This window comes from Molossus molossus, unplaced genomic scaffold (genome assembly GCF_014108415.1).
Source record: "Molossus molossus isolate mMolMol1 unplaced genomic scaffold, mMolMol1.p scaffold_m16_p_14, whole genome shotgun sequence".
NCBI lineage: Eukaryota > Metazoa > Chordata > Mammalia > Chiroptera > Molossidae > Molossus > Molossus molossus.
This window is the reverse complement of record NW_023425349.1, coordinates 68262238-68283531: the sequence shown is the minus strand read 5'-3', so window position 1 is coordinate 68283531 and position 21294 is coordinate 68262238. Positions and strand designations below refer to the sequence as shown.

Below are 21294 nucleotides of genomic sequence, written 5' to 3'. Positions count from 1 at the left end.
TAACAACTAAGGAAATTGAAGAGGTAATCAAGACTCTCCCAGCAAACAAAAGCCCAGGCCCGGATGGCTTCACGGGGGAGTTTTACCGAACATTCAAAAAAGAACTAACACCCATTCTCCTCAAACTATTTCAAAAAATTCAAGAAGAAGGAAGACTTCCAAACACGTTCTATGAAGCCAGCATAATTCTAATTCCAAAACCAGAAAAAGACACTACGAAGAAAGAAAACTACAGGCCAATATCCCTGATGAACATAGACGCCAAAATCCTGAACAAAATATTAGCAAATCGGATCCAGAAATACATCAAAAAAATGATTCACCATGAGCAAGTGGGATTCATTCCAGGGATGCAAGGCTGGTACAATACTCACAAATCAATAAACGTGATACACCACATAAACAAAATGAAGAATAAAAACCACATGATCATATCAATAGATGCTGAAAAAGCATTCGACAAAATCCAGCATCCATTTCTGATAAAAACGCTCAGCAATGTAGGAATAGAGGGATCATATCTCGACATAATAAAAGCCCTATATGAAAGACCTATAGCCAACATCATACTCAATGGACAGAAACTAAAAACATTTCCATTAAGAACAGGAACAAGACAGGGATGTCCACTTTCGCCACTCTTATTTAACATTGTACAGGAAGTCTTAGCCACAGCAATCAGACATGAAGAAAAAATTATAGGGATCCAAATTGGAAAGGAGGAAGTGAAACTGTCATTATTTGCAAATGACATGATATTGTACATACAAAACCCTAAAGACTCCATCAAAAAATCTATTAGACTTAATAAATGAATTTGGCCAAGTAGCAGGATACAAAATTAACATCAAGAAATCAACGGCATTCTTGTACATCAATGATGAACTCACAGAAAGAGAAACTGAAGAAACAATCCCATTTACCATCGCGCCAAAAAAATTACGATACCTAGGAATAAACTTAACCAAAGAAGTAAAGGACCTATTTGCAGAAAACTACAGGTCATTGAAAAAAGAAATAGAGGAAGATATAAAAAAGTGGAAGCACATGCCCTGTTCATGGATTGGAAGAATTAACATAATTAAAATGTCCATACTACCCAAAGTAATCTATAGATTCAATGCAATCCCCATCAAAATACCAACGACATATTTCATAGAACTAGAACAAATACTTCAAAAGTTCATATGGAACCAAAAAAGACCCCGAATAGCCACAGCAATCTTGAAAAAGAAGAACAAAGTAGGTGGGATCACAATACCAGATATCAGGTTATACTACAAAGCGACTGTAACCAAAACAGCCTGGTACTGGCACAAGAACAGGTACATAGACCAGTGGAACAGAACTGAAAACCCAGAAATGGACCCAAGGCAATACGCTCAATTAATATTTGACAAAGGTGGCAAGAGCATACATTAATAAATGGTGTTGGGAAAATTGGACAGCTACATGCAAACAAATGAAACTAGACCATCAACTTACACCATACACAAAAATAAACTCAAAATGGATAAAAGACTTAAATGTGACCCGTGAATCCATAAAAATTCTAGAAGAAAATGTAGGCAACAAAATTTCGGACATCATACGGAGCAGAATTTTCACTGATGCATCACCTAAGGCAACAGAAATAAAGGAGAAAATGAACACATGGGACTACATCAAACTAAAAAGCTTCTGCACAGCAAAAGAAACAATCATCAAAATGGAAAGGCAACCCACTGTATGGGAGAACATCATTGCCAATGATGTATCAGATAAGGGGTTAATTTCCAATATATATAGAGTGCTCATACTACTCCACAAAAGGAAGACAAGAATCCAATTAAAAAATGGGCAGAGGAGCTGAATAGACACCTCTCCAAACGGGACATACAAATGGCCAAAAGACATATGAAGAAATGCTCAACATCACTAATCATCAGAGAGATGCAAATTAACACAACAATGAGGTATCACCTCACACCTGTCAGAATGGCCGCCATCAACAAATCATCAAACAACAAGTGTTGGCGAGGGTGTGGAGACAAGGGGACTCTAATACACTGCTGGTGCAGCCACTATGGAAAACAATATGGTGCTACCTCAAAAAATTAAAAATTGAACTTCCATTTGACCCAGTGATCCCACTGCTGGGAATATACCCTAAGAAGCCTGAAACACCAATCAGGAAGAATATATGTACCCCCATGTTCATAGCAGCACTATTTACAATAGCTAAGATCTGGAAACAGCCCAAGTGTCCACCAGCAGACGAATGGATAAAAAATCTGTGGTACATATACACAATGGAGTACTATGCAGCGGTAAGAAAGAAAGATCTCTTATCCTTTGAAACGACATGGAGGGACCTGGAAAGTATTATCCTAAGTGAAAGAAGCCAAGCAGAAAAAGACAAATACCACATGATCTCACTTATATACGGAATATAATGGACATAACAGTCTGAGGAATACAGTAGACCCAGACACATGGAAGTAGGGCACTGACTGACATCCTCAGAAGAGGGGATGGGGGGTGGGGGGGGTGGGAAGAGATAAACCACAGAACTTATATGCATGTATGCATGACCAATGGACATGGACAACTAAGCCGGGAACGGGGCGGAGGTGGGGTGGGGTGGGGGGTGCCAATGGGGTAAAAAGGTAAAATATCTGTAACAAAAAAATAAATAAAAATTCATAAAAAAAATGTATATCGTTTTTAGAGTAATTGCTGTTAGCATTTAAAACTATATATTACTAACAACTTAATAAAAGCAAAAAGGATTACAAAGAAATATATAAAAAATTGTCCACCAGCAAATTATGTAATCTAGAAGAAATGGAGAAATTCCTAGAAAAACACAACTGACTCTAGAAAAAAATTAAAAACCTGAATCAACAAGTAATTTCAATTAGTAATAAGAAAAATATTACCCACAAAGACAGCTTAGGTTTGTTTGGGTTCCCCATTGAATTCTACCAAACACTTAAAGAAGAATTAATACCAATACTTCAGACAATTTTCCCCTTCCGAAATACAGTAGAAAAGGGAATACTTCTTAATCTATTTTATAAAACCAATATAAACCCTGATTGAAAAGAAAAAATAAAAACAGACAAAGACATCACAAGGGGAAAATACTATAGACTAATTTCTCTTAAAAATACAGAGTTAAGCCCTGGCTGGTTTTGCTTAGTGGTTAGAGCATCAGCCTGCAGTCCAGAGAAACCCGGGTTCGGTTCCTACTAAGGGCGTGTACCTCGGTTGCGGTTTGCCCCTGGCCCTGGTTGGTCATGCAGGTAGCAGCCACTCGATGTGTTTCACGTCAATGTTTCTGTCTCTCTCTCCCTCCCACTCTATCTGAACAAAAAACAGTAAAATGTCCTCGGGTGAGGATAAAAAAAAAATACAGTTAAAAATCCTCAACAAAATATTAACAAAACAAATCCAGCAATGTATTAAAAGAATTATACATCATGACCAAGCGGGATTTATCCCAGGAATGCAAGGTTAGTTTAACATCTAAAAACATCAATTAATGTGATGATAATCGACATCTAAATAGACACAGAAAACACAATGAACAGAATCCAACAACCTTTCATAATAAAAACATTTAACAAACTAGGAATAGAAGGAACTTCCTAAACCAAGCATAGGGCTAAAATGCTTTCTTGTGTTCCTAAGTGTATGAAGTCTTTATTCAGGCATGAATTGTAATGCTGTTGGTCATGAGTTCATTAGAAATGAATCAACAATATATGTTAAATTAAATAAGAGATCTTGAAATAGATACACACATAAAACAAGGTTATATGTTGATCAGTTGACAAAAATGTTATGACCAGAGGCAAACAGAAACCTATTTTATTTACTATAGAAACAATGGTTCAGGGTTTGCTAATTCAGTGTTTGAAATGACTTTATGGAATATAACTGCCGTGAATAATAGTAACTGACTGTAAACACAGATGTAACTGGGTAAAATAATATAATGTCTAGAATTTGCTTCAAAACAATCCACTGGTTGTAGAGGAAGGAGAGGAGCAGAAGGGAATAGAAGTTTACAGAGGAACGAAATTGGTCATGTGTTGATAATTGTTCAAGCTGGGTGATGAGTAGACATGGGAGTTAATTAATGTATTCTCTCTGTCTTTGCAATTAATTAGAATTTTCCACAAAAAAAGACACATTTATTACAAACATACTTATAAATACATCTCACCAAAAACCTTATGAGGACATATAACAAAAAAAGAGAGAGAGAATTATTAATAAGGCCAGTGTTTATCCAAAGGGGTACTAATGGCATTTGTAGCATAACTCTTTTTTTAATCCTCACACGAGGATATTTGTTTAATTTATCTTCAGATAGAGGGTGAGAGAGGAAGGCAGGGAGAGAGAGGGAGAGGAGGAGGGGAGAGGGGAAAAGAGAGAGGGGGAGAAAGAGAGAGAGAGAGAAACATCGATGTGAGAGAGATACATTGACTAGTTGTCTCCCACATGACCCCGACCAGGGCCGGGGACTGAACTGCAACTGAGGTATGCACCCTTGACCGGAATCAAACCTGTGACTCTTTGGTCCATGGGCAGATGCTCCAACCACTGAGCCACTCTGGCCAGGGCTGGAATAGTATAATTCTTTAATTGAGCAGGATTATTCTATTCATTTTAGGATGCTTAGCAATCCCAGCCTTCATCCACTATGTCAGTAGCACCAATGGTTGAAACCAATGAGGCAGGCAAAACTTTGTTCACAAGGCTATTCATCACAGCATCACTATAAATATATATATTTTTTTTTTATCCTCACCCAAGGACATTTTTCGATATTTTTTTTCAGATAGAGTGGGAGGGAGAGAGAGAGAGAGAAACATCGATGTGAAAGCGACACATCGAGTGGCTGCCACCCACACGACCCAACCAGGGCCGGGGACAAACTGCAACCAAGGTACGTGCCCTTAGCGGGAACCGAACCCGGGTCTCTCCGGGCCACAGGCCGACGCTCTAACCGCTGAGCCAAACCGGCCAGGGCTATAAATATTTTTAAATAAAGTAACCTTAATGTACAATATTAAGACACTGGTTAAATATAAATATGGTATATCAAAATAATGGAATGCACTGTAACATCTAAAAATATTATACTTCCTCTTGAAGAGGATGAACTGACAACATAACAATGACATCCCCAATCATAATGGCTTGAATAAATTCCTATGAGCATGTAAAACAAGGAAAGGGGTCCAAAATGGACCTTGAATTTAACACATACCTGAAAGACAAAATAATGGGCTCAGAGACAAATTCAGAGAAAAAAAAGCATATTCGAAAACCTAAATACTGTCTATATTAAGAAAAGAAGCTGTTTATTCCAGAAGCAGCCTAGAGAGGCTCTAAGTACCCAATTAGTAAATACAGAGAGCAGAAGTACCCAAGAATCAAGATGACTAATTAAGGAACCATTTACCAGAAAGCTGGGCATCCCACTCCTCCAGGTTCAGAAGAGCTAACTACAGCATCTGTCTACAGTAAATGACTGAAGACTACTTTCAAAACAGCCATTTGCCTAATGATAGTTATCAGTAGGTTTAAAAAGTAACTGGTCCAAATTCATAAGCCAAAAGGCCTAGGGAAGAATGTCTTCAGCCATTATACAAATGTCTGAACATGGACATTCTTTATGATAAGAAAAACAGAAAAAAAGAGCAACTAGAAATTCCAGGAGTAAAAAATATTTTCCAGAACGACCAAGGCACAAATATTGTACAGACTTAAGTGTAGCATTATGTGGGTAATTAATGGACTATACAAAAAAAAATACTGTATTTGATATTGAGAATATTCTTTTTTGACAGATATAGACTAAATGGCACAACATTTTGCCTTCCCAACAGATCCAAACATACTATATGGTTCTTTAGGAGATAAATATTTACATAATTATAAAATTATAAATGCTACTTGCAAGTTTCCAATTTCAAAAGTCAACTCAAATTCCAATATCTCATAGTATGAGCTATGAACTACAACAACAGAATTACCTGGAAAGCTTATTTAAAAATCAAAAATCAACTCCTAGATCTCATCCCTAGAGATTCAGTAGATCAGGGAAACGTGTCAGAGATCTACATTTAGATAAATTCTCCAAGTATATCTTGTTCATGTTAGTAAATCATTACTGTAAATTTTGGGATTCATTACTGTAAAGCAGTAATTCCAAAATTTTCAATTACATATCTTATCAGCAAAAGGCTTTTGAGTACCCACTCCTAATATATGCACATTTATTTATAAATTGTATATATACATCTTAATGTAAATATATACTATGAATATTAAAAAATATGAAAAAATAGAAATCTTAAAGGATGAGAACAATGACCTAATAATTTTTTTTAATTTTTCTTTCCTTTATTGATTTGAGAGAGAGGAAGTGAAAGGGAGAGAGAGAGAGAAACATCGATGAGAGAGAACATCGACTGGCCACCTCCTGCATGCCCCCCCCCCTCAGGATTGGGCCCACAACCTAGGCATGTGTCCTGCCCGGGAATCGAACCGGTGATCTCTTGGTGCACGGGTCGACACTCAACCACTGAGCTACACTGGCCGGACAACCTAACAATATTTTAATACTTGCTTTTGTCACAACCAAGAGTAAAGTGAAAATTAAAGATAGCTTTAGAAAGTTAAAAAATATAACAAGTTAGCAAGTTTAAAAATATACAAATCAAAAAGAGGAGGAAAAAGAAAGAATCACAGAAATCACAGCAAGAATATATCTTCCAGAGACTTATTCTGCTAAAAACAGAGTGGGCAGATGCCTGTCTGGTGTGACTCAATGGTGAGCATTGACCCATACACCAAGAGGTCACCAGTTCGATTCCCCATCAGGGCACAAACCCAGGTTGAAGGCCTGACCCCTATTTAAGGGGCATGCAGTAGGCGGCCAATTGATGCTCTCTCATCAATGTTTCTATCTCTCTCTCTCCCCCTTCCTTTCTCTCTAAAACCAATAAAGAAAAAAAAATTTAAAAACAGAGTGGGCAGAGTGATCACATTTTATCTCAAGTATGATTAAGGAAGTTACAAAGAGACTTCAACAAAAGACTTAATTCTGATCATCAAAGGGGAAAAACTAATTGACAAATAAGATATACAAACAACATAAGGAGAAACTGATTATACTATTTTAAGAGCTCACAATAATGAAGGATAGTAAAATTTAACATAGGTATATATCACAGATTTTTAAAAGTCTAATTTCAGCAATATTGGAATGATCCCAGGGCATGAGACTCCAAATGTAAATTCAGTTCAAGTTATCAAAAATAATATTCAGCTTACATAATCATGATTCCAATAAAAAAAAAAAGAAAAGAAAAATGCATCCATATGCTTAACATCTCATTTAGGAAATGTAATGAAACTCATTTAATAGAAAAGCTAGTGTTTTAATTGCTTTGCTAAGAGTCATGGGACTACTGTATACCAAATGTTTTATGAGGAGTACCTAGCATCACTCCACTGTTTCTAATGACCAAGGAGAGGCCTGGCAATCTATGGTTAAATGACTGGGCACCTCACACAGGATAATACAGAGTGTTAAGTGAAATCCCTCAACCTATTCCAGAACTCTTACTCTACTCTAGCAAGGTCATCCCAGGCTTTCGAGAAAATACTGCAATTATCTTAGAGGAAAACAGCCATGTCTAGGAAGTTTCCAACAAAGGCAATCTCAGAGTAAGAAGCCAAAGAACAGGGACTTCAATTTTTAAAGTTAAGCTATAACAGCTCAACACACACACACACACACACACACACACACACACACACAATGTCTAAGTCACAGTCTTACCTCTTACCTGCAAACTTCCCAAATGTGTCAGAATATGAGCAGGAGATATGGCTTATTTATCTGTACTAGCTGGTGAACTGGTATCCTTTGAAATAAATCCAATAATTTTATCATGTTCCACATTCATTTGGAAATCAAATATATCTCTTTAGGGAAGCAATTTTCAACTGGGGTGCTACAAGAGGCACAATAGTGTTCTGCAAGAATTTTGAAAACATGCAATACCTGACTAGTCAGAGGCACTGACCTCTTTTCCCTTTAACTACTAAATTTAAAAAATTACAACAGCCAACACAACAATAGCCATCTGGTGGAAATGAATCAAAACTATACCTATTTTTTTGTCAGATGGGCAAAAAATAGTTTTTTGGTTATTGCAGAATTTTAGCATTTAGCTTATGTGTGCCATGACATGAAAAAGGTTGAAAATCGATGATTTAGGGGATTAGAGCCAAGTTTTTGTTTTCATAATAAAGAGAAACAAATTCAACAAACCAAATACACATTAAAAAAATAACTCGGGAGCTTACCTTTCCACAATCAAACTGACTGCTTGTGTGAGATCCGGATTTGTCACCTGGAGACGTTTCCACAAAGACCATACAAATTCTTTATCAGCCTTAAAAAAAATAAAAAACATTTTAAATGCATTGCTTTATAGCTATTACAGAGAAGACAATACTCTACATCACATTAAAAATAAAAAATAAAATTATTTTATCACTAGTACTATAACTATAAAATAGATTCTTAAAAATATATAGCAGGAAAGCTTTATTTTAAAAAGTTCTTGTCCTAGCCAGTTTGGCTCAGTGGTTAGAGCGTTGGCCAGTGAACCAAACAGTCACGGGTTCAATTTTGGTCAAGGGCACATACCTTGGTTGCAGTCCGGTCCCTACCCTGGTCTGGGCCATGTGGGAGGCAGCCAATCGACGTGCTTCTCTCATGTCAATGTCTCTCTCTCTCTCTCTCTCTCTCTCTCAAAAAATCAATAAAAACACATTTAAAAAAAATAAAAATGTTTTCAATATTTATAAAATAACTGGGTTACTTCAACTTAAATAAGTATGACGTCCTAATGAAGGACTATCCTCTAGCAGTGAAAGTAAAATATTAAGAAATCAGCAAATATCTAATGAAAAAAAATTTTGCACCTAAAGTTATACTTTTTTCCCTTTTTCTTTTTGTTGTTATGGTTAATGGTTATTTCACATCTCCTCCCCAATCCTCAACAAAGAGAAAGTAACACTAGATTCTTCTTAAACTGTTTTTATTATAGAGGTCAAAGAAAAATGCCTCCTCAAGAAGAAAAGAGTCCTCCAAAAACACTCTATTGTTTACAATTTATACCCAGAAATTATTTCAAGAACTTGCTAATTTCTTAACTTCTTTAGTTTAAAATTTCATTATTAATTTTTCTTTTATTTATGGCCAGCAACAGTCTTCAGATTTTCTTTGCTACCTAAAAATACTCAAATGTGAAAGTGATACCTAATTTGAAAAAAAAAAATTCTTTTGTGGGCAATAAATGCTATGAATGGATTGTGGGACTAGTCTATATATTAGTTTTTGTGAGAATCTGTTATTTAAATGCTGTATCATCTTCAATGTGGATTATACCTCTAGTTACTAAAAAGACCTCCTTTCATATAGGAAAAGAAATAAAGTCCCCCAAAAATACAAAAGTATTTCCAAACTATTCCAGACATTATTAAAACAAGGAAACTGACCATTGCCAATAATATTGTCTTTATATTTTCCTATATTTTCCCTTTCTTTGAACACTTAAATGTGTTCTTTTTAAAATATTTTTAAAAACTTTAAAAATCACTCAGTAAATTATTTATTATTGCTACAGAACTTCTACACAGAATGAAATTATTTACATTTAAATTTAAAAATCCTTCTCACAGTTTATTAAACTCAACCTATGAATGAGTTGACTAAATGCTAAGAGATTTGAGCCTTAATTATCTTAGTAGTGGATTAGCTTTGACGTTCACTTATCCACTAGCATGGAAATAAATATCTACTTTACAGATACAGGCACCCAGAATTGTCTTTTTCACTGGATACCTACTCTCCCAGCACTTAGTTTAGTGTCTGGCAACATAATAGGCCACCAATTGACCTGCACTGAAGGAATAAATTCAACAAACATATGAAACCTGTTTCCTATATAAACAAATAATTTGCCCATCAGAACTCAGGAAAAATAATGGAAGAATTTTAATTACAAAGTATAGTAGAAAGTAGCCACTCAGTAGATTATTATTATGAAAATTGCACAAAAATATTCATCCACTAGAATACAGTGGATAAGAATATCTAGAATACACTAGATAAGAATAATGACAAGGATTCTAATTATATAATATGTTCCCAATTTTTTTTTTCTTTGTGAATGACTGGACTAGTCTACAACACAGTTAAACAGCTAACAAAAAAACCAGCTGAGTTCTCTGGTCGTATACTCTTAATTTCAACATTACAAGCTCCATGAAAGTGAGTTTAATCATGAAACTTGGAATAATGAATATATTACTAAAATGCCCTAAATGGCCCTGGCTGATTTGGCTCAGCGGTTAGAGCGTCGGCCTGCGGTCCGGAGAGACTCGGGTTCGGTTCCCGCTAAGGGTATGTACCTCGGTTACAGTTTGTGCCCCGCCCTGGTTGATCGTGCGGGTGGCAGCCACTCGATGTGTTCCTTTCACATCAATGTTTCTCTCTCTCTCCCTCCCTCCTACTCTATCTGAACAAAGAATGAAAAAGTGTCCTCGGCCCTGGCCGGTTTGGCTCAGCGGTTAGAGCGTCGGCCTGCGGTCCTGAGAGACCCGGGTTTGGTTCCCGCTAAGGGCGCGTACCTCAGTTGCAGTTTGTCCCCGGCCCTGGTCGGTCGTATGGGTGGCAGCCACTCGATGTGTTCCTTTCACATCGATGTTTCTCTCTCTCTCTCTGTTCCTCTCTCTCCTTCCCACTCTACCTGAACAAAAAAATGGGAAAAAGTCCTCGGGTGAGGATAAAAAAAAAGAAAGAAAAAGTGTCCTCGGGTGAGGATAAAAATAAATAAATAAATAAATAAGCCCTAAATAATTTTTTACCTGAAACTGGTTTATAGCTTTAGTAAATACTTTTGACTGCTACTAAAAAAGGAAATAAGCTTTGAGATACACATACACATACATGGATACACACACACACACACACACACACACATTTATTTATCTCACATACTTTATCTCATCTGATATTTAAAAAAGGGTAATAGCCCTGGCCAGTTTGGCTCAGCGGTTAGAGCGTCAGCCTGTGGTCCGGAGAGACCCGGGTTCGGTTCCCGTTAAGGGCACGTACTTCGGTTGCAGTTTGTCCCCGGCCCTGGTTGGTCGTGCGGGTGGCAGCCACTCAATGTGTCCCTTCACGTCGATGTTTCTCTCTCTCTCTCCCTTCCTCTCTCTCCCTCCCACTCTATCTGTACAAAAAATGGAAAAATATCCTCGGGTGAGGATAAAAAATAAATAAAAATTTTTTAAAAAAAAGGGTAATAAATGTGCACATACACATACCCACATCATCCTTTGTCACAAATAGAACACATCTTGAAATATATAACCAAAATCAGAAGTATGGTGAAGTCAGGTTCTAAATCAATGAATAAGGCATAACTGTCATGGACTTAAAATTACTCTTTGGAGCATCCTTGAAAATTCCTTAGGAAAAAGCTACATTTGAAAGTTAAAGTCCTATGCTCAGTAAGTTCAATACAGACAGCTTTTCTCCCACGTTGAAATTAATCGTTTTCTTCAACTAAGCATTATGTTGCTTGCTGAGGCCATATGAAAAAAAGTTTAATTAAACATACATTCACATAGAGTAGGATACAATGCTCATATTCAGAGAAACACTTGGAACCAAGATTGTTTTCTATTACATGCTTATTCTGTGTCATTCCCATAGAGGATTGGTATATGGAATTACTCAAACTTTGTATTTCTCCAAGTACATGTAATTAAATGTAAGTTAAATGTGGAGAAAAACAACTAACCTAAATGAATTTACCTCTTATGGCCAGAGACTAATTAGCAGAGTTCTTTTTCCCAAACTGTACATTTGACCCATTACTAGGTTGTCAAATTTAGATCTGAGCTGCATTTTTTTAAAGAACAGAATTTAAAAGAAAATATCAGAGTTAATAACACAGTACAGAGTATTCTTTCTGAAATTAAATGTATGTGTATGATGTGTATACTTACTAAGTTGAGATATAAAATGAATTTCTTACTTTGGTTTGCAATTTTAGAAACATTTGAAAAATATAGGGTTAATACTATATATTCCTGGGTAGTATGATTGCTAGCTGAATGTGGAAGAACAATTTTAAAAAGCTGTAAAAGGTAAATATTTAATTACTTAAATACTTTTTTATAAAACAATTTGGAGTTCATTAGTGTTTCCCATGAATCCCCAAGGGCAGGAGTATGGTTTGACTGAAGTTTTATGGTATGTGACACTGTCAACCTTGTCTCACATTACTGGAATGCCTATGATCATCTAACAATGTCAACATTACAAAAATCTCAGGTACCATTGCTCTAGGCTAATTATGACCATCTCTATTCTTATATCTGCCTAGAATACTTCATTCATCTTCCTAGTCCATTATATGTCCAAGATCACAAAGGCCAACACTGTGTTTGAAGCCACATTTTTAAAGAATATTAACAGTGAGTGGATTTGATGGAGGGGAGTCATTGGGCTGTTTCCAACAAACGGATTTTCTTAATCAAATCAGTCATAAAAAGTAAATATCTTAGTTCCTTAGCCACTTATGGCATAACTGTGGGAAATACAGAGTGAGGAGTCTGGAGGAAAGAGTGTAGAAGATAATGGCAATTAATATCTTAGAAATTGTTAAACTAACAACTGTTACAATGAAACAATGGTTTCATACCTTTTAAACTACCCAAGGGTGAGGTGTGCAGATGACAACATTCTTTAGTTCATTAGTATCTTTTATCTCTTTCGTCCTTAACTCCTGAATAGAAATTGGGAAAATAAAAAGGAGGCAGCCACCTAATACCTACCCAGTTGTTTAAGCAAAGGCATGTTCAATTTCAACAAGACTTCCCTGTTTTTACAGCCTTGAGTCAATCAGCAAGGACCTACTAAAGGGGCAAAATGATCCAACAGAACAAACTCTGAGAGAACGAATTTCATGAATTTTTATTCATCTTAACTGACACTAATCATAAGGATACCTTGGTGTTTTACAGCTCCTAATTGGTTCTATCTTGAGGACAGTGACTCAAAGCGAAGAGCTACTATTGAGTGAATCCTCAACATTTAACAACTCTGTCTAAAAGTAAAAACAAAGAGTAGTAAGGATGCAAAACTAAAGGGAAATCAAATCTCCCTGAACACGAATGAGTCCAGTGAAGCCACCTGTTAGTATACATAAACGCTACAAATCACAGGAAAGTAAGTTAACGCAACTGATCTAGTAAATAACATGAAAATGAAATTTCTCACCCAAGGATTGTGGAATCAGTATGGCTGGTTAATAAGTATCATCTATTGTGTGTTCAAGTGCCCGGCCCAAGGCTCCCTAAATATTCACGGTGTGTTTACAATCTAAGTCTGACTTAAGTTGACTTTCTAACAAGGGCAGGTGTGGGTCTGGAAATTAAAAACGGGGTCCTTTATCAGTGGATTTTATTTTGATAAAAGTGTTTAAAACTTTCCTGTTCAACATTTCAACTGTGCACTCCACTCCACTCCTGCTGCACCAAGTACCACTCTAGTGACGACGGAGAACTCGGGTTTGTGGGCGGGGGCTGCGACAGCCCCTTCTAGTGGTAACCAAGTGAAGACACCAAACCCCGGAACCAGGGAACCCTGCCCGGCGGTGTCCCGGGACGGCGGGCAGCCAGGCTCGGCCGGCGAGTGCGGGAGCCGGGAGGGGGAGGGGCTGGGTGGGCCCCCGACCCGCGCTCCGCAGCCAAAGGCAGAGGGCGAGGGTCGCACCTCCCCACGGCCCGGCCCCCCACGGAGAGGAAAGGCCGGCGACAGCAGTCCTCGATACCTGACACAGGGCCAGCTCCTCCTTTAGGCTGCTCAGCTCTTCCTCCAGCAGCTGCGTCCGGGTCACCACTGCCTCCTCTACCGAGATGCCCTCTAGCCGCTCAGACCCCATGGGCGCGCTGAGGAGGGGAGCCTGAGCCGGAGCTGAGCCCGCCGGCCCCCGCCGGCCCCCTGACCCTTCTCCACCCTGCCAGGATATATCGCTCTTGTCCACGACGCCCTCCCGCGCCGCTCCGGCAAGACCCGAGGCCTCGCTGCTCACTGCGTGAACCACAGCTCCCCGCCCAACATGTGAGCACCCGGGCCCCGACAGTCGTGCTGGGGGCGGAGGGACCGGTGCGGGAGGCGAGCGCGCCGTCATGGCCTCGGCCACTAACGGGTCAAGTTCCCTCTTGGAAACTCCACCTCCCCTTCCCCATCCCGGCGAGCCTGAAGCTCCAATCTACGCATGCGCGAGCCTTTTCCCGCCTTGGCGCGCGGGGTCTCGCGCTCGCGGGTCCTGGAGGGCTTCCTGCTGGCCGCGCGCCCGACGCCAGCGTTGAACTGCGCAGGCGCCAAACCGGAAGGTTTAGAGCGGCCCACCCCGCGCCACCACCGCGTGCTTGCCCCGGTCTTCAGCTCCCAATGCCGGGGCTTTCCACCCATCTGAAGCCCTACCCGACTTAACTTAGCCAACTTCTTCCGTCTTAACGCCTTCCTTGACAAGCCCCTAGCTCCAAATGATCTCTCACTGTGAATTCCTGGCCTCCAGGCCCCTGCCTGCCAACTCGTTTGTCAAGTTTCGTTGACCGCCCTAGAGTTAGTTGCACAGCTAATCTCTCCACCGCAGTTGTAAGCTCCCTGAGGGTCAGGGAGTAAGTGTTACACCTGTGTGTTCTTCACCACCACCACCCCCTCCCCACCCCCTCCCCACCCCCGCCAAACAGCACTACGAACAGCTGACATCCAGCTGACGGATGTCAAGGAGAACGAAACACCTTGTACTGAGCTGGGACTCTCAGGCAGGTTTTCCATTGTAATTATGATCTTTAGCTACCGTTTGTCTTTTGTTCTGCAAGAGTCATGATTTCCTTTTGAATTTTTGTCAGTTTCTTTATGTGTTGGCTGAATATCAGAGCAAGTGTGACCCATATTGCCCGACAGTTTGGGTCCTTGGAACAATTTGAAATCAATCGGAGTGTGGCTGAAGAAACAAGACCAGCATCCACGCACTGTTCAAGGGTCAACTGTAAATGGAAAATTCCAGAAATTAAAAAATTCATACTTTAAAAAAAAAAAAAAGAAACAAGACCAGCTTTCTCTATCCTTCATTCTTTTTTTTTTTTTCATTTATCTTCCTTTTTGCTATCACTTTCTTTATAAACTTCAAATAGGCAATAGCATTTTCTCTTTGTCATTATAACACGTTCTACTAGTGATCAATTTAGCAAGGAGTTGCACGTTGATCTAGCAATCGAGTTCCACATAGATCTGCTCTTTTCTGAAGAAAGGGTTCCAGAATATTGGAGAGCTGGGGTGGGGAGAAGAGATCTGTGGGAGGAAGGAGGTTACTACTGTAACTGATGACCTCTTCATTTAATTAAAAGTATGTCTTTGTGGCAGAATCTAGCCAGCACTCAAAAGACACCCTCCCAATTTAGAAGCCTATGAAGGCAAGATGAGTGGGCTTCCTTCCCACTGAAGGTCAATAAGTATCTCACAAAATGTATAAAGGGATTACATTAGAAAAGGCACATATAAGCCTGTTTTAAGTCACTGCCATATTGAATGTTTACTATAGGCTGAATCCACTGCTAAGCACTTTTTATATATGTACTTATTCAATTCTTACATCACAGTAAAATAGATATTCCCATTTTACTAGAGAGACTCAAGAGATTCTTGTTCCTTGCCTGAAGTCCCACATCTGGTATTAGAAAAGCTAGGGTATAAATCCACTTAACTCTAAAACCTGTGCCTTTGATCCTTACCCTTATGCCATACCTGTCACTTGAAATACAGCATTAGGTCCGATAGTATGTAAGATTTCACTGGGCTTAAGATTCACATGTTTGGCACAAAATCAATATGAATGCATTTTTAATAGCTATTTGTTATTCACTCAAAAGTGCATCGTTTCATCTGATTATAGAAAGATTCTTTTGAAAAGCAGTGGAAGCTCTTATGTACAGTGGATAAATATGCATATTTGACTCACAAGAAGGATAATATCCTGAATCCATAACTAGGTAGACAATTTTTAACTCTCTTTTTATTGTGGGAAAATACACATGCCATAAAATTTACCATTTACTTTAAAGTAGGTGAAAATAAAGACCAATTCCGTGTCATTGAGTACATTCACAATGTTAGGCAACCATTACCACTAGTTCCAGAACATTTTAACCAACCCAAACCAAAACTCCATACCCATTAAATAGTACTCCCCATTAAACTACCCACTCCTCCAAGCTCAAGATAACCACCAATCTGTTTTCTGTCTCTATGAATTAGACTATTCGATTTCATATAAATGAAACCATACAATATATAGTGTGTTTCCAAGCTTCTTTCACTTAGCATAATGTTTCCAGACATCATCCATTCTGAAGAATGTGTCAGTACATCATTTTTTTTCATAGCTGAATAGTGTTCCATTGTGTGAATGTATCACAGTTTGTTTTTCCATTGGTCCACGGCATTTGGGTTGATTCCACTTTCTGTCTATTGTGAATAGAACTGCTATGAGCATTCCGATATAGGTTGTTTTTTGAACGTCTATTTTCAGTTATTTTGTGTATATACCTAAGATTGTAACTGCTGGGTTATATGGTAATTTCATGTTTAACTTACTGAGGAACCGCCAGACTGTTTTCCACAGTGGCTGCACATTTTTACATTTCTACCAACAATGTATAGAATTCCAAATTCTCTGCATCCTCACCAACACTTGTTTTCCTTTTTTTAAAAAAAAAGTTTTCTCTTTATGGCCATTCTAGTGGGTGTAAAATGATATCTCATTGTACTTTTGGTTTGCATTTCTCTAATGACTAATGACATTGACCATCTTTTCATGTACTTGTTGGACATTTGTTTATCTTCTTTCGACAAATGTCTATTTAAGTTATTTGTCAATTTTTTATTTGAGTTATTTTTGTCTTTTTGTAGATGAGTTGTGTTGTTTACTGGCAGACAGTTTTTAAAAATAGAAACTTGTTCTTTCTCAGAAGTATATAGGGAATTCTTTCATATATTAGTTATTCTGAGATGACAGAAATGCATGAAACACTGAATATTAACATGTGTAACTCAGGAAGGTAAGTTAAAAATCTGGAATACTACCTGAATAAAAATGTACAAAACAATCAAGAATGTTTCTCTTGTGCAGTTCTTTGTTCAAACATTTTAGAGTCATGATGTCTGTTCTGCAAATATATGTAATAATGTCTGCTGAGGATGAAGTATATTGAATATAGAAACACATCATTCTCTCCATATCATCATTGTATAGTTGAAATATTGGGGGTAATGTACAAATTAATAAGGTATTTAAATTACACCTATCACTTTAGTTTTAAAAATGTATTTCTAACTTATGTTTAAAAGAGAAAAAAATGTATTAAGAGTTTCTTAGCCCTATGTTTCTTTGTTTCCAGAAAGAATGCCCAATCTTATGACTTGTTTATGGTTTATGTCTTTACCAATTTGGTATAATCTTTATTTGTCAGCAGAATTTAATTATTAAATTTGAAACCACATCTAGGTATTGGTAAGGCCTTACATATCATACATTTTTTATATCACTTTAAATTTATCTCATTTTTAGGGTTTTTCCATATCCTAGGAATTTAAATAAAGAATAGCCTGCTGCCCACTCCTTTAACACTGAAAAGAATTCTACAAGCTAGAATATGACAGAGTGACACTTGAATCAGCGGCAGACATATCATGTCCGTCTAGCGTGGACAAATTGCACTATAGGAGTTAGTCCGATGGTTAGCAAATCAGACAAGGAGTTTCTCAGATGTAATCTTGGACTGCAACTCCCCCCACCCCCATATGCTAAAGGCAGGGAGGGACCCAAGACAAAAGGCAGACTATTCCAAATTGGTAGTTGGCAGATTTACTAAACTAGGGAATTTACCGAAGAGGCTTGTCTTGGGTGGCAGAGGGATCAGTGATTTTCTCTACCTAACAGCCAAATCTTAAAAGTTTGTATAGAGGCCTTAACAGGATTCAACCACGTACCCAGTCCAGATGGTCTCATGACCACATTACTATCTTAAGGTTGTGTTCTTGGCCAGCTTCTAGCTCAGGAAAAACAAGCTGAGTGCATATTCCAAGCACAGGGGAGGGAGTGTGGAGCCTCCAATTGCCTGGGTCCAGCTCATAGGTCAAACCTGTGGTCATGTCTTCTTAATGACCTTCCCCAACATAGTCACAGTAAAGCAAGAAAATTGTTTTGTGCTAACAATTACTGCAATTTTGTTTGAGTGATTCTTGGCAATTATTGATCCCCTGATCAGTCCTGAGAGTGCTCTAGGTCAAGATCATGAGCATCCAAGGATGACATCACCATTTCAGCTGTCCCATGTGGTTTTCACACCATTCAAAAATGATGACCTTACAGTGCTATGACAACAGAATTTCATTTTCTATTTTCATCTTCAACAATTAAAGTCCAAAACTGTTTAAATAACTGTGTTTTTTTTCTAATTATAGGCTTTTCTAAAATTATCTCCATTGAATCTAACTTCCAGTGTACGTTCTGAAAAAAATAATAATAACCTGTATGCTTTATATTTGAGTCACTTTCATCAGCTTACTTAGTCCAGCAAAGTTTTGTCAACCAATGGTCATTGGCACCAATTCAACGCAAACAGGAATCCTCAATTTGGCACGTAGTGAAGAAGGAAACTTTATTCAGTGCAAAACAGCTCAATTGTGATACAGCACCTCTGTGAAAACAACAAAGCTGCCCTGGTTGGTTTGGCTCAGCAGTTAGAGCATCAGCCTGTGGTCCAGAGAAACCCGAGTTTGGTTCCCACTAAGAGTGCGTACCTCGGTTGCAGTTTGTCCCTGGCCCTGGTTGAGTCATGCGGGTGGCAGCCACTCTGTGTGTCCCTTTCAATGTTTCTCTCTCTCTCTCTTCCTCTCTCTCCCTCCCACTCTATCTGAAAAAAAAATGGAAAAAGTGACCTCAGGTGAGGATTAAAAAAAAAAAAAAACAAAGCTGTGAGGCAACCCTGGGGCCAGACCCCTCTCCAGCTACACAACTCTGATCTTTGATCCACCATCTTCAATGTTTCAGCTTAGCCAGGGAAAGGCAATTTTCAGTAGAAAGGGAAAGTGTGCTCCCTCAGCCAGAAGAAAGTTAGCTGGCTTATATGGATAGGAGTCTCCACCCTTGGTTCCTGATTGGTCATCCTCTTGCAAATAAGGACTCCAAATCCTTGCAGTTTGCTTAGTCCAAAAAGCACTGTCCTGACTGGGCAGAATAGAGCCACTCTGATTGGCCAGAGCTGAGCAGCTCCCATTGGATGAGGAAAGTTTTGGTCCTATTGGTTGAAATAGGATCCCAGGAGCTCCTTTATAAAGGGCTGGTTCAGATAGCAGAAACACAATGCAGGTAGGCAGTTCAACATAGAGACAAGCAGTACAGCACAGGCTTCTCCATGAAGCGCAGTTTCTGTGAGAGGCCCCTGGGTAGAAATGGCTGCTAGGCTCTGGTTTTTTAAAATCTGAATCCTATTTTAGTAGATGTCTCTTTTTCTCAGGGGTCACAGTTTGAAACGCAAGTTCCAAATTCCCTAAGGAGTTCAGATCATTCAGTACACAGTGTTGCACAGTTTAAAGCTCTTTGTTTTAACATATGACCAAGTGAGAAGAAAAACACACTACTTTTTTCAGCCTTCTTGTCTGTATTTTAGTTTCTTCTTCCTGATAGTGGGATGGCAGACCCATGGTCCTGAGTATTTCATCTGAATAGTTTTACTATTGAGGCAATATTACAAAAGTACTCCAACTCTTCCATCAATTCAGTCCTCTGATTTTATCCCAAACATGAAGGCCTTCTTCCTCCATTGCCGGCAACCTAGTTTAACATCTCTGTCTTGGTGATGTTTACCTATTCCCTAATATAGCTGTCATACACCATTACAGTACATAAACACACACACACACACACACACACACACACACATTGGCATTTTGCCTTTTGAAAGACCAATAAGGCATGTCTACAGTCATCATCACTCCTTTGCCCTAGTAAGGGACTTCTTTAATCCGATAAATAGCACTATCCCCAAACCAAGAAACCATCTTGATGCGCCGCATACCCACCTGTGACATAAACCAGACTTATGATAGCAGCGGTCATTCCCAAACTTTTTTGGTTACCTTAGTCCCTGTCAGTAGTTCACTATTTAATCCTCATGTTCCATGTTAGCAAAAGGGGAGAATTTAATCAAATAGCCAAGAAGATGGGAACTCTTGAATGATAGAGTCTCACTTTTGCTGAAACTATTTAGGTAACCCATACAAAAAAACTAGTTCCAGACTCATAAATGAGAGGCATGTGTCACTTTGCCATCAGAGGGTTAGACTCTGATTCCCTTCCTGTTTGGCAAGGTGATCAATCAGAGTCTCAGCAGTAGGTTGATGGCAACTCATATTGAGTACTTTGAGGAACAGTTTAAACAGAGAATAATTACAAAGATAAGGGTAGAATTGATGGAAAGCACAAGAGATAGTGCAGCACCCCAAGGCTATTCAAAGGGTGGGAGCTGTTATCACCGGGAGCTTGAATGAGAAGAAAACGGACCAGGAGACAGAAAAGGCTGTGCACAGAGAGCTGCCTGGTGAGAGGCACAGACCCAAGAAACAGGGAGCCAGAAAAACAAACACTCCACCCTCACTCTCTTCCCTTATAGCTATCTTCTTCCATGCTCCCCACTGCGGGACCCAACCAGTTCTTACAGGGTAGCAAACTATGACACAGAGGGTGGTAGAAAAACATCAAGAGACCATCTAGAGGGGCAAACAGAAGGTATCCAACTCAAGAGACCAATGTAGTCTAATTAGCAACAACTGAGACACATGCTGAATGGCATCCTGTTATAGCCAATAGTTTGGAGAAAGCAAGAGAGGGGTGGGAACAGGGAGGAGGGGGTTGATGGTGGGGAAAAGGGGGACATCTGTAATACGTTCAACAATAAAAAATAAAAAAATATATTTTTTTGAATAACAACTCTTATGTTGTTCACCTGGCAGCTGGTTGCACACTAACTTACCAGTCCACAGAAAAGAAAAAAGGAAATAATGTTACAAAAAGGGAATAGGCCCTGGCCAGTTTGACTCAGCCCTTAGAGTGCTGGTGGGCCAAGAGTCAT

The 21294-nt window shown here is 38.8% G+C and overlaps 1 protein-coding gene across 1 annotated transcript in view; it reads right to left on the bottom strand.

Moving 5' to 3' along the window:
• The window catches only part of CNTLN (centlein), a 320561-nt gene extending 306252 nt beyond the window's left edge, over positions 1-14309 (bottom strand). The window contains exons 1-2 of the mRNA XM_036261826.1: positions 13926-14309; positions 8377-8465 (exon numbers count right to left, since the gene is read on the bottom strand). Coding sequence (XP_036117719.1) covers positions 8377-8465; positions 13926-14285 — 449 coding nt within the window. The 5' untranslated portion in view covers positions 14286-14309. The remainder of the gene's footprint in view (positions 1-8376; positions 8466-13925) is intronic.
• Between the last annotated feature and the right edge of the window lie 6985 nt (positions 14310-21294).